This window comes from Magallana gigas, chromosome 3 (genome assembly GCF_963853765.1).
Source record: "Magallana gigas chromosome 3, xbMagGiga1.1, whole genome shotgun sequence".
Classification (NCBI taxonomy): Eukaryota; Metazoa; Mollusca; class Bivalvia; order Ostreida; family Ostreidae; genus Magallana; species Magallana gigas.
Window position 1 is genome coordinate 40,021,101 of NC_088855.1, and position 14,561 is coordinate 40,035,661.

At 32.7% G+C, this 14,561-nt stretch overlaps 1 protein-coding gene across 1 annotated transcript; it reads left to right on the forward strand.

The window, feature by feature from the left end:
• The first annotated feature begins 125 nt into the window (after positions 1–125).
• Positions 126–14,517, forward strand: LOC105343358 (phenylalanine--tRNA ligase beta subunit). The gene is made up of 19 exons (XM_011450684.4): positions 126–315; positions 2,872–2,927; positions 3,017–3,084; positions 3,210–3,266; positions 3,385–3,457; positions 6,165–6,224; positions 6,415–6,470; positions 6,657–6,807; positions 7,353–7,461; positions 7,824–7,956; positions 8,069–8,123; positions 11,831–11,892; positions 12,255–12,361; positions 12,474–12,574; positions 12,671–12,751; positions 12,988–13,080; positions 13,183–13,300; positions 13,575–13,730; positions 14,177–14,517. The coding sequence occupies exons 1-19, from the start codon at positions 258–260 to the stop codon at positions 14,335–14,337; spliced, it is 1,755 nt and encodes a 584-aa protein (XP_011448986.3). The 5' UTR covers positions 126–257; the 3' UTR covers positions 14,338–14,517.
• The last annotated feature ends 44 nt before the right edge of the window (positions 14,518–14,561 follow it).

The window sequence follows — 14,561 nt, forward strand, 5'->3', positions numbered from 1 at the left end:
TAAAATTTACTCGTCTAATTTTACTATTTAAACGGTTTACTTCAAAACACCAATCACAATTTACTAGATCACTGGCATAACCAAATGCTGATTTAAAAAGGGGAACTTTGTGTGTAACTCTATCGAACTCTTTTGCGTTAGAAGACGCTAAAGATCAGATTGCAATGTGTCTACCGGCGTGTTTCGCAGTTTAAGAAATCTGCAGAGAGGATTTTAGTTGATATAGGTCATAGCTATTTATTAAGGAGTATCTAAACATGCCGACAATAACGGTAAATAAGGAAGATCTGTTCAAAGCGCTTGGAAAACGTTACAGTAAGTCGATCACCCATACTTAAGGTGTAATGTGGTAGAACTGGTTGCATCATCATATGGACATATTTTACCAGATATATAGCCTAATTTGATAAGATATACGTTACTTATTTGTTTAACATATTAATAAAGTGAAAATAAAGAGAAAATATTATAAATTCAATTTTATTTAAGTAAATGAGATGAGATGGTTCTCAGTCTTGACAAACTGAAACTGGTAAATGTGAATGTTATTAAACCTGCAAAACCGGTGAATACAACTTTTTTGAAGAAAAAAAATCAAGCACACCCAATGAGTGATTATTAAACTCAAGCGCAGTAAAAAATTAATACATTCATTCAAGTGATAGTAAGTTGCCATGTCAAGTATAGTTTACTCTCAATGTTTGACATTATACTGCTTAATTCTTCTATGTGAACTGTGGACATTCTATTAACTGCAAGTTTTGTAGAAGACAGGGATTGTTATGCATAATCTGGTATTTGGTCATGCCATCAGCACATTTAGACCTTGACCATTGCTTTGACACTGAATGTGTTATCTTTTTGAATTTGAGTTTAGCTTAGTTTGACTGTTTCAATTAAACTTTCCAAAATATTTTCAGCAAACTTCATACATATATGTATTACCAACTGAAAAGAGTTGAACTGTAAGGATACTTTCTAACCTTGACCTACCTATTGTTTTACTCAAGATTCAAAGAAACAGTAGATATTTTCATCAAACTTCACAAAAATGCTTTTGAGTTGTTGATTTGCTGACTTCAGTCTTTCTTATGAATTTTACTTCCTATTTTTGCATGAATCAGATAGTTTGATTAGAAAAAAAACCTGAAACAGAAATGAAAACTTCATTTGTCATTAAAAAATTTATGATCCTGATAAAATGATTTTTAATGATGCAAGGAGTTTCTGAGTTTTGACCAAGTTGTGAGAAAAACACATGAACTGTTTTTACAGAAAGGGAAAGATATTGACTTAAGTCATATGGTTAAAATGTTGACTTTTGTTTCAGTTAAATGAAATTTTTATGCAAATACATGTATTCCAAATAAGCTTGATAAGTGCTTTCAAGTACCATATAATTATAAAGTACTTTGGTTAGGATTGTTAAGGGATGAAAATAACCCCTATATCCAACAGTTTTTACATGTACCACAGTAACAGGTGTGATAAAAGTCTAGTATGATTATCCATTCTGAGTACCGGTAAATAAACCTGTAATTTAGATTTGTGAATTATTGGTAGAAATCGAAGGAATGCATGAGAATTTATTTAAAAGGACAGGGTGAATCGCAAACCACTATATTGTCAAAAGAATGCACAACACACATTGATGTGTTTTATTTTTCACCAGAAAATATATTAATATAATCTTTTGAAAAATAAGTGTTCATTGGTTAATAGAGCTATTTCAAAAGAACAAAATAAAATTATATTATTTGGTCCAACATAAATATATTCAACTTCCTTCTCAATAATCACACAAAAGCACATGCAAATACTGCAGCATGGTACTTCTCTCTAGCAAGCAGTCTTGAAACACTATTTCTTTAATTTGTTAAGATGCATTCCTTTCTGAATACGATCATCATATTCCATTTCTTTTCTCAATATTCTCATCCCCATTTTAACTATTTTTAAGTGGTAACAATTGCAACCAGATGACACTCATATCAATGTCAAAAACAACCCAGTTTATGAATATTTGTGATTCCGAATGAATTGTTATAATTGTAAGTGGCATTTACCGGTATAAGCTTGCTGGTAGGGTCTGATTTAGAATGTATGTATCCTCTGTAAACTCAAATTTCTTGAAATGATGATTATCTATTTAATTTTTTTTTTTAATTTTAAAAAAGTAAAACAACTTTTATGAACCACCATGTCATTTTAAAATATGAATTTTGTTAACTTATTTTGATTTTTTTTTTATTTTTGTAAAGGGTTAATGTACCAGTGGTAACAGTTTTTAAATGTCATTCCATTTTACATAGCTTTATAGCAACTTTAATATAATTGCCAATTTTATTTTCTCTACCAATATTTCTCAGAACTTTGGATATCCAGTTGACTGACACTTACATTTGACAATGTATGAATACATGTAAAAGGAAGAAATCCCGAGATTTTCAACATGATTTAAAACACGATTTTGATAGACACACTTAGTTTGAGTGGAGTAACTTTTTTTTATTATATATAATATCATTAGCTTTTTCCATGTTAAACTACTTGACTAAAGAGTCTATTCATGGTTTTTTACTTTCATTTTACTTCCTCATTTTGTCATATAACTCCATCAAATGTAATAACATGTATAAATCATTTGGTTCCCCAAAAATTGCTGAACTGTGAATCTAACATATTTCTGATACTCCTCAAGCAATTAACAGCTTTGTTCAAATCTATTAGACTGATATACATGTATGTTCTTGCTACTAAAGATGTGCCTTGTTACTGCTGATGATCAGTTTCAGAATTTAAAAAAAATGCATTCCTCCACAAAATTATGATGGTCATAAGGTATAAGACATGTTTGAATTTCCATTCCAGCTTTTGAGGAATTTGATGAACTTTGTTTTGAATTTGGGGTCGAGCCTGAAGAACCAGTATGTATAACAACATTTAAATACTGCCTCCTTTTGATTCTCATAGATTTGTGTTTTCAATTTTAAATTGCTCTTGTTCATGATAACAGGATGAAAAAGAGATAGCGGAAAACCCTGATTCTGCATTAGAATGGAAGGTTGAAATTGGAGCAAACAGGTTGGAAATGTTTTACTGTAAAAAAATGTGAAATACAATATAACAGGAAGTAAATTTGATTTATGTTTGAATATTTTAAAATGAGATGCAGAGATGCTACAAATTTTTTAATTTTACATTTATAGGTATGATTTGCTCTGCATAGAAGGATTAGCCAGAGGCCTACTTGTGTTTTTAGAAAAGTAAGATTATTGACTACACTATCTACTTACACTTTATTGATTAAATTTTCTATGTGCATTTACAGTATATACTAGTATTTGATGATATTTTTATTTCGGTTTTCTTTTGTTAATTCAGAATTAAGGCCCCTATATATACGTCAATACCGGCATGGACTGGAAAATCTGCCAAGCTTCGAATTTTACCAAGTGTAAGTTTCAGTTATAAATGATTGATATAAAATAAGAATACTTGTAAAATATGATATAAGGACTCTGACTGCTCAAATCTTTTTTATCGTGTCACCAGTCACGTTTTTTAGCTCACCGAGACGAAGTCAAGGGGAGCTTATGCTATACCCTCAGCGTCGGCGTCCGGACCTGGTTTAAGTTTTTGTTGCAGGTCCTGTTTCTAAGATATTACTTGTCCTATCTTCACCAAACTTGCATGGATGATGCATCTGGACCTACTATTGGACTTGAAAGACTTGGATGCTGAATCTTAGTCCTAAATTTCAGATGCTGGAGGAGGTTAAGGTTGTTGGACCAGGTTAAAGTTTTTGTTGCAGGTGCCCTTTGATAACAATATCTAAGTTACTGCAGGTCCGTACTTCACCAAACTTGCATTGATGGTGTGTATTATGATACTGATGCACCAGACAGGCTTAAGTGCTGAATCTGAGCTATAGGTTTTGGATGCTGGAGGAGGTTTTTGTTACAGGTGCCCTTTGATAGCAATATCTAAGTTAATGCTGGTCCGTACTTCACCAAACTTGCATGGATGGGGTGTCTTATGATACTGATGCACCTGACAGGCTTGAATGCTGAATCTGAGCCATAGGTTTCGGATGCTGGAGGAGGTTAAGGTTTTTAGAGCTGGTTAAAGTATTTGAAACAGGTGCCCTCTGATGATTATATCTTAGTTATTACTTGTCCTAACTTCACCAAACTTCCAAGGATGGTGCGTCTTATGATACTGATGCACCTGACAGGCTTGAATGCTGAGTCTGAGCCATAGGTTTCAGATGCTGGATATGGTTAAGTTTTTTGGAACAGGTCACATGTTTAATAGATAATAGTACTATTTCAATCTTGCATAATTGATTAAACTGTAATATGAATGAATCACAGAGGAAGCTTCAGATGCAGAGCTTGATCTCGATTATCAAGGATGCTAAAAAATATATCTTAGTTATTACAGGTCCTAACTTCACCAAACTTGAATGGATGGTGTGTCTTATGATACAGATGCACCTGACAGGCATGGATGTTGAATCTGAGCCATAGGTTGCAGATGCTGGAGCAGGATAAGGTTTTAATTGCTAGTGCCCTCTGATGATGATATCTTGGTTATTACTGGTCTGAACTTCACCAAACTTGCATGGAGATGCGTCTTATGTATACTGATGCACCTTACAGGCTTGAATGCTGAATCTGAGCCATAGGTTTCGGATGCTGGCTGAGGTATAGTTTTTTTGGAACAGGTCACATGTTTTATAGATGATAGCTTGCATAGTTGATTTAACTATATTATAAATGAAACGCAGAGGTTGCTTCAGATGCAGAGCCTGATCTCCATTATCAAGGATGGTAATGAAATTTCCTACCTCACTCAAACCAGCTCGAAAGATAGATGTTTGTTGATAAATGATATAACATGATTCCTATGATATTGTATTGTATGGTATGAAACATTATTGTTTAATATGATACAATATAATATCATATGTAATATTATAAAAAATTATATGATACAATATGATATTGTATCAATTTTTTAGATATTTTATGTTATGATATTCTATCATGATAATGTTATGTAAAGTATTGTATATTATGATACAATATTGTATAATATTGTATTGTATTTTTAATTTATTATTTTATCACATGATACTATTACATAAGATATTGCAAAATATAATATTGTATCCTACGATACAATATTGTATATTCTATAATATTGTATCATACAATATTGTATAATAAAATAATATGATATTAGTTTCTGTAATATAGAATTATATCAAATGAAATTGTATAATATGATACTGTAATATTATATAATATCGTATCATACGATATTGTATAATATGATATTGGTTTATTATATGATATATTATCACATCATGTGAAATTGTATTGTATGATATTGTAAAATATATAATTGTATCATATGATACAATATGTATAATATAATATTGTATAATGTAATGTTTTACTTTTAATTATCACATAATATTGTATCATTTGATATGATACAATGCTGTATCAAATTATATTGTATCATATGATACAATATCATATTATGTATCAAAAATGATACAGTATCATTCAATATCATACTATATTATACAATCTAATATCATATGTTTCAATGTTAAAACTATATTGTTTTATATATTATGATATTGTATTATTTGATCAAATACAATAACTTATAACACAATACAATGTCATATCATACCTTACAATATCATATCTCATCATTTTTTATTATGGTATTTTATTGTATTATATGATATATGTATCATAAATGTGATAAATATTATAGGATGCAATATTTAATTTTATATTATTGTATTGATTAACATATGAACATATGATTATCATACAATTTTTTAACAGATGATATATGATATTGTGTCAAAACAGATGATATATGATATTGTGTCAAAACAGAATCCATGAATATCAAAGATCATAAAGTTTCATTTAATATGATAAAGGTGGTCTCATAAGGTGCAGTCTCATAAGGGTGATGTCTCGTCTCGGTGAGCTTTGTAATCTGTGATTACCTATGTTTAATATATGCAAAGCAGAAAGTTATAGCTCTTCTAAAAAGTTTTTAGCCTGTATGTGCGTTTTTAAATGATATGAATATATTTACATGTAATACCCATGTTTTCTCTCTGTTAGACTGCCAAAGTGAGACCATTTGCTGTGGCTGCTATTTTAAGGAATATTACATTTACTCCTGTGAGTGACATATATATGTGTAATGCTATTTGTATTTAGAATACATTTCCATATTTACAGTATCTATTAAATAACATCTTTATCTAAACACAAATGTAAGTTACCATCATGTACATGGGTGTCAAGTTTCAACAAATATTTTAAAAGAAAAAACAACATATATTTTTCTTTGGTATTTTGTTTCCAAAAGGAGAGCTACAAAAGTTTCATCGACCTTCAAGACAAATTGCACCAGAATCTCTGCAGGTGAGTGGAAAGTATTTTGCCAAAAAAAAAAAAATCTTTTGATTCTCAGGCAAATAAAATCAATACATGATGTAGCAGATTATTGCAAGAATTGCAAAGGGAACTAACTTCATATTTCAAATAAAAAGATATCGAGTATCCACCAATTTCACTATATTCAAAATAACAATGTTTAACTTTTATCAGGAGGAGAACATTAGTGGCCATTGGAACTCATGACTTGGACACAATTAAAGGACCATTCTTTTATGATGCTAAACCACCATCAAAGATCAAGTTTAAGGCATTAAATCAAACTCAGGAAATGACAGCATGCCAACTCATGGAACTCTACTCAGTATGTTCAAGTCTAATAATATCAAAAACGATATGCATGAATATTCATGTATATCATTAAAGGTTAATCATCCCACTGTTGCCTAAATTAAAAATGCTATAGCGATGATGATTTTCTGAGATAATCAGAAGTTAAATTTTTAAACTGCACAAGTATTCATAATATCAACTGAAATGGTCATTTGAATTAAACATTATATTAAAGCAGTCATTTACGTGTATTGTGGAATCTTATAAAGTCCTAGTGGTCAATTTTCATGGATTTCCAGTTTTTTGATACGGGCAAGAGAATGAAATTTTATGGATTCATTTTCAGAAGTACTAGAATATAGATTAAATTTCATAATTTGTTCAATGTGGACATTCATAAATAAGGGGTATCAACGAAATCCAGGAAAATTGATCTATCACAAATACATGTACTGGTATTATTGATTCCGAAGTATTTCTTTAAATTTGAGAGAGTTACCTCCCATATTTGAGAATCCATGTACCTTAATCTGAGCCAGATTACTTTTGTGTAACTGAAGGTGGTCTAATTTTTAGAATGAGAGCCATCTTAAGCAGTACCTTCCCATCATTCAGGACAAACCTGTGTACCCTGTTATCTATGACAGCAACGGAGTAGTGTTGTCTATGCCACCGATTATCAATGGTGAGTTTTGTCTGCATGTTTCTAGTACACACAGTAAATTTTGTTTTCTGATATGCAGCCATATATTTGTTAGTCAAATAACATATACCATATGCCCATGAATATTAACATTATCAATCCAAATTTAATGACTTACATACTAAGATATTAATATTTGACTGAACTGTACATGAATCGGGATATGTACATTTACATCTTTTAAATTGTTTGATTAGGGAGTTTTAATTGAGTATTGATATCATATTTTAAAGATTTTTTTGGTGCATGGAGTTTTGCACCTATTAATAAGCATTGGGTTTTTTCCTCCTCTGTTATTTACCAAATATACTGTAACTGCATCTATTTATATTTCCTGATTTAAGGGGAACACAGTAAGATAACTTTGAATACAAGGAATGTGTTCATTGAGTGCACAGCCACCGACTTGAACAAGGCAAAGATCACGCTGGATACTATTGTCACCATGTTCAGCCAATACTGTTCCCCGAAATATGAGTGAGGAAATTATAGTGCTAGTAGTTTTTTTCTCAGATTGAATTTATCTGTTAATTTTAGATTGAAAATGAATGTAAACTATTTAATTGGGTTTTTTTTCCTTTGTGTCCAGGGGGATTGAGTCTGTGGAAGTGGTGAATCCATGTGGAACCAGTGTTATGTACCCAGTAAGTTATAAACATCAACTGTATCAAGTGATGTATGTACTGTAAATTTCTTTATTACACAAGTATGGTTTTTTTTTTTTATCAAATCACAAGAATATAAAATCGCGACCTCGGAACAGTTATCCATATTTCTTATAGTTCCCAACTCTTAGAAAATAATGGCGAAGTTTTAAGATCCGTGAGGGGTGCTTCCAGCGATTTAACACGAATATAAATTCCTCTCTTTTAATTAGGAATTTACGGTATTTCATCATGGTGTATATATAGGTAGGAAACTGTACATGTTTACATGTTTGTACAGTTGAACCTCAGTATCTAGAACATCAGTATTTCAAACACCATGAATATACATGTACTAAAGTCTCAACCAGTGTGTTTTAGTTGTAATGTGAATTCATTACCGTAATATTGACCCTTAATTAGGGCCCCACTGTGGGGGCACCCTATAGTGATCAGTCTGTCTGACCGAGATCACTTGTCCGGGGCATATCTTCTCTCTCCTTTGCCCAATCTTGATCATACTTCCTCCACAGAGTGCCTTTGGGTAAAGGATGTGTAGTGACCTTGAACCATTTTATTAAGGTTAAGATCATAGCATAATTAAATATAAAATCCTTGTTCGGGACATATCTTACCTCCCCTTGGTCAAATCTGGCTCATACTTCACTCACAGAGTGTCTATGGTCAAAGGGTATGCAGTGTTCTTGAATGAGGTATGTAGGTCAAGGGTAGTCCATCTGTCTATCTGTCTGAGATCGTTTGTCCAGAGCATATCTTTTCTCTCCTTGGTCCAATCTGGTTCATATTTCATTCACATATTGTGTATGATCTTTATCTTGTAGAACAGCCAGGGGTAGTGTCACTAACACCTTGTCTGCTGTTATTCCGATACAACTTTGACTATCTCTTCTTCATAATCCACCTTTGTAACCTTTGTCTCAAGTGCTATATTCAGTCCCTCTGTTAGCTTACACAACACATGGGAGACCCTGCCTGTCACAGCTGAACTGTTGTGATACATGTAGGTTCTTTTAATGTTACCAATTATTAATTCATTTGGATGACTCCTGTTATCCAATAAATAACAACAGTATGAAAAAAAAAAATAAACAATAAATTTATCTACATATTTACAAAGAAAATATTATTTTATGGTTCTCCACAGGCCTCCATCGTCCACATTGTCAATGTCGTTCCACCACAATCCACCTTGATCCACCATGCCTCAATATATCACATTCCGTCCCATCAAGTTTAAAATAATTTACATAAGAATCAACATTGGTAACTAGGTTGTAGCAATAAAAAAATAAAGAAAATGTAGGCAATCAGGTCTCACAATGCCAAAGCAAACGAAATCCACACAGGCTATATGAACGATAACTTTGTTTTGATAAACAATACTATTGTAAAATATAGTAGACAAATATATAGCTAAAGCTAATAAAAAATCATTGGCATAATGACTATTGTGACACCGCCTGGTGACACGAGGTTCTCCTCACTGAATTGTGGGTAGCCCTCATTCTTGTCCCAGTGAAGGGCGGAAAATATAGTAGACAAATATATAACTAAAGTTAATAAAAAATCATTGGCATAATGACTATGGTACACCGCCTGGTGCCACGAGGTTCTCCCCACTGAATTGTGGGTAGCCCTCATTCTGGTCCCAATGAAGGGTGGCACGTTCCTCAAAGTATCCCAACAGGCAAACTCTAGGTTACTGATGTGCAAGTTCATCAGAGATTCCTCCTCCTTGGTAAAAGTGAGCTGAGACTTGCAAAGGAACTGCTGGTGCATTTCTTTTATTTTAGCAAGTAAACTAGTGTCTTGTGTTAGTTCCTTGTCCTTCCTCCAATCAGCTATGATGTCAAATGTGGCATAGAAGTGAAAGTCCATTCTTTCATTATCTTCGATAGCCAAGGTTTTCTGATATGCACCGCTTCTCACAAACCCTTGGCATATCGTGCTATCAAAAGTCAGGATTTTTTTTGTCACGTGATTCCTATCCTATTTTTAAATCAGCCAAATGATGAAAGATGCTGTACGATATACGTACCTGGTGCAGAAATGGCACATCGATATTGACAAGTTGGAAGAATGTTGTATACGTAATGCCCAGTGTATTCAATATATAGAAATAATGTGAAATGTTACATATACATGATATAGATCATGTAGATTGAATTCATTCGAAAGATGAAATACTGGGAGCAGTAAACAGTTGGTAAATTCTCAATTTATGAGTGCATGCCTCTGTTGATTAACAATCTGGTGTACCGTACTTGTTGTTGCACCATTGAATCATACATGCATTATGAAGGCTCAAATAGAAACACTAGAAAAATAAGGGTTTTGAGCTATTTGTGTTAGAGACATTGGTGATTTAACAGTAGGAAAACATTGTTGATTTAATCAGATATACTTTGCATTTTTTGATTGGTTGATTGGCTTCAGTAAACCCCAATCAAAATCCAGGGAAAAAAATCCCGATTTTTGATAGCACGATGTGCTAAGGGTTTGTGAGAAGCGGTGCGGATCAGAAAAACCTTGGCTAGTGAAGATGTTCATCCGTCTGTTTGGTCCATTAGTTCTCCATTTACATTGATCACATGTTCCCGAGATTACTCAGCAAGGGATAAAAGAGACACAACAATGTTCACACAGCAAGGGCTCAAAATACTTGAAAATACTGCTCAGCGTCCAGACCTCTTCTCCCTAAAATCAGCCCACACCTCATATATATAGCCACCAAGCTAACCAAACAAGTTTTACTTGATCATTGGCTGTCCCAAAATAAAACCAATCAAGATTGGTAATCATGGCAGACAAACTCAGATTAAAAATAACTGATGTATGGACTAAACTTGATATTTTTGGATTAATTTATGCCACACACAACTACAATGTATGAGTTCAGGTTTAATTGTCATTTAAAAACGATTTGAGCCAAAATCGGTGCAGGAGTGAATCACTTCCAGCTACGGAGATCCTATGGAGTTGTAGCCCCCCCCCCCCCCACCCCTAAAAAAATAAAAAAATCTGAATAGGACTACCAAAACTCCTGTTTTCAGAGAAACCAATTTTCAAGGTAAAAGCAGAATTATATGAAAAATCCTTGTCCAGAGCATCTCCTCTCCTTTTGCTCCAATCTGGCTCATATACAGATGATGTATATGTATTACCCCACATGGTTCATATGCAGTGACCTTGAATGATGTTTGTAGGTAAAGTGTCCAGGTCATATCCGATTACACAAAAAACCTTTTTTAAGAGCATATACCGGTATATACTCTCCACTTAGGTCTATTTTGTTAATACCTTACTAAAACAGAGCTTTTTGGTTAATGGCGTGCAGTGACCTTGAACCAAGTCATTGTGAAGGCCATAGCAGATCTCTTTATAATCAGTTTTAGATTGTAGATTATTTACCATTTGTTTAATGAATTAAATTTCCTGTATGTAAGGGGTAATGCGATTGAATTAGAAGTTTTATGCTAGCTGGAAAACTTATAGGTCAAGGTCAAAGCAAAATTGTCTGAAATTATTTTCATCCTACTGTCCATTATTTAAACGGGGCCCTTTGATATGGTTACCATCTCAGTGTTGTTAACTTAATTAATAGGTATATTTAAGTTTTATGTTGGCACCATTAAGCTGGATATCATACCTAAGGTTTGACAGAAAATATTTGTTTTGTCTTTCAGGAACTTCATTACAGACTTGAAGAAATTGATGTGTCTGAAACAAACCAAAAGATAGGAATATGGTATGTTTCATAGTTGAATTGTTATATATGGATAGATGATATAAATCTGGCCAATATTAAATGTACAAACAACATACATGTATATCAGTTTACATGTTTAATCTCTTAATGTGATTTATCTTCAAGCTTTCAGCAAACCATAACACCAGTGATTGATTTTTAGGATTCTTGATAACATAAAAAGAATTATTTAAAGATTTTATGTATGAATAGCTAGTCACTGATATGACAGATCCTTTGTTGTAACTTACTCCTTGGAAACTCCAGGGATGTTAGAGAGTGGAGTTACCCCTATCTGCTTGTTGTTTTATGCCACGTACATGTACTTACATTGATACAATATACATGTCCATTGTTTACAGCATCCCTCCAGGTGAGATGGCTCGACTACTGACCAAGATGTGTCTGGTATCTACCCCTTTTGACAGCGGTAACAAAATCATGGTGGAGGTTCCACCTACTAGGCATGATATCCTTAACAACAATGCATCTCTTTTATTTTGAAGAACATGCTTAGTTTAGTTTATCATTATATTCCATAAATGTACATGTACATATTTTTTTATCCTTAACTACAATACATGTAATTCATGCCTGTGATATCATGGAAGATGTGGCCATTGCCTATGGATACAACCACATAACGAAAACAATTCCTCAAACAAACTGTATTGGGAACCAGGTGAGAACTTGAAACAGAGTATGGTGATCATTTCAGTTTAATACCATAGAATTATGTATTGCTTTATTTAACTTATGCTCAACAACTGAATTGCAGTATCCCATCAACAAACTGTCGGACCTACTGAGACAAGAAATTGCAGCAGCTGGATTCACAGAGGTTCTCACATTTGCTCTGGTGAGTGATTTGACTTCCTTCAGTTGATGAAACTTTGGTAACCAACATAATAAAAGCTATTTCTAACTCAAGATTGAGGTAAGCTTTATTATATAAAGTCAAAATTGGTTGAAGAAGGCATTATTACATTTGTGTAGGTAAAGGTATGATAGATCACTCATAAAAACGTATATTTCAAGTACACTGTAAAATTATTTTATAGGAGATATTCTTTTTTCATGTGTTTTTTTAAACAGTGCTCACGAGATGATGTAGCAGACAAATTAGGCAAAAATATCAAGAATGTGAATGCTGTCCACATTGCCAATCCAAAAACATTGGAGTTTCAGGTATGATGTACTTTTAACCATGCAATTCATGTTGTGTTGTAATTTCAAGGGAGATAATTTGCAGTATTTCTGAATGCACATGTAATTTATGTGTTTCAACAGGTTGCTAGGACAACACTACTGCCAGGGATACTGAAGACCATCAGTAAAAATAAAAACATGCCATTACCTCTAAAGCTGTTTGAAATCTCAGACATTGTTATGTGTGATCCTAAAAAAGGTAAGGTTTTGGAGAATTTGTCAAGGAACAGAACTTGACTCAAGTATTTTATTCTGCCATAAAACAAACTGTTTTAACATATTATGTTATATAATTTTTTTGGCATTTTAAAACTACACGTACATATATGTAGTATAGGAAATGAAAACAACTTTATTATTAGTTTTAATTATGAGTGTCTTCGCTGTAACCATGAATAGTTGTGCCATACCAGGTTAAATTTTAAGAACTGACGTGTAAAAAAAATTCTGTTTTATATTTTGGTCTCTGACAGATGTTGGAGCTCGTAATGAGAGATGGATGTGTGCAGTGAACTATAACAAATCCTCAGGGTTTGAGATCGTGAAGGGTTTGCTGGACAGGGTCATGCAGCTGATGGAGATTCCATTCCAGAAGGGGAGTGATGGATACTACATCGAAGCATGTGATGGTCAGTGCCAATATGTACAAGATATTTAATCAACACTTAAGAGAAATCAACTCTTGAGGTAGTATGACAAACCTTGAAATGTCAATCTGGATGAAAACACTTCGTATTTAAATTATTTTCCTTGTTTTTGATTATAATATTGTAAAATATTTAACAATAAAATTAATTTTGAAAAATTCTTATATTTAATGGTTACAAATTCGATGACTTGCAAATCTATTACACTACTCTGTTTGACATTGATTGAGGAAGAAAATTGTATTTATAAAGATATAGTCAAGTTTATTGTAAAGTATGTCACAATATGGAAGTATTCCATACCCACTAATTAGTACTCTTTCAAACTGTATTTTTTCATAGGGTTGTAAAAATGTAATTGATTGAATGAAAGGGACATTCCTTGATAGATTTCAGATTATAAAATTTTTCTCTTTTGGTTATTTTAGATCCAACATATTTCCAAGGTCGCTGTGCAACTGTGATATTGAGAGGGAAGCCTATAGGAAAGATAGGAGTACTACACCCCGATGTTGTGACAAAGTTTGATTTAAACAATCCATGTTCTGCTTTTGAAATTTCAGTAGAACCTTTGTTGAGGAGTTCATGAGTTGTGTGTGACATTACCCAAGCTGTAACCAATTGAATATTCTTAGTACCTCCTAATTTACACTTATATTACAGAAGATATTATAATATCAAGCATTAATACAAGAATGTAAATGGATTTGAAATATTTGAAAGGTAATAAAACTTTGAAGGGTAAAATAAAACATTCATAAGTTGTGTATATTCTATCAGCACCAAGTACTTGTTCAGTGTAAGGAGTTTGCT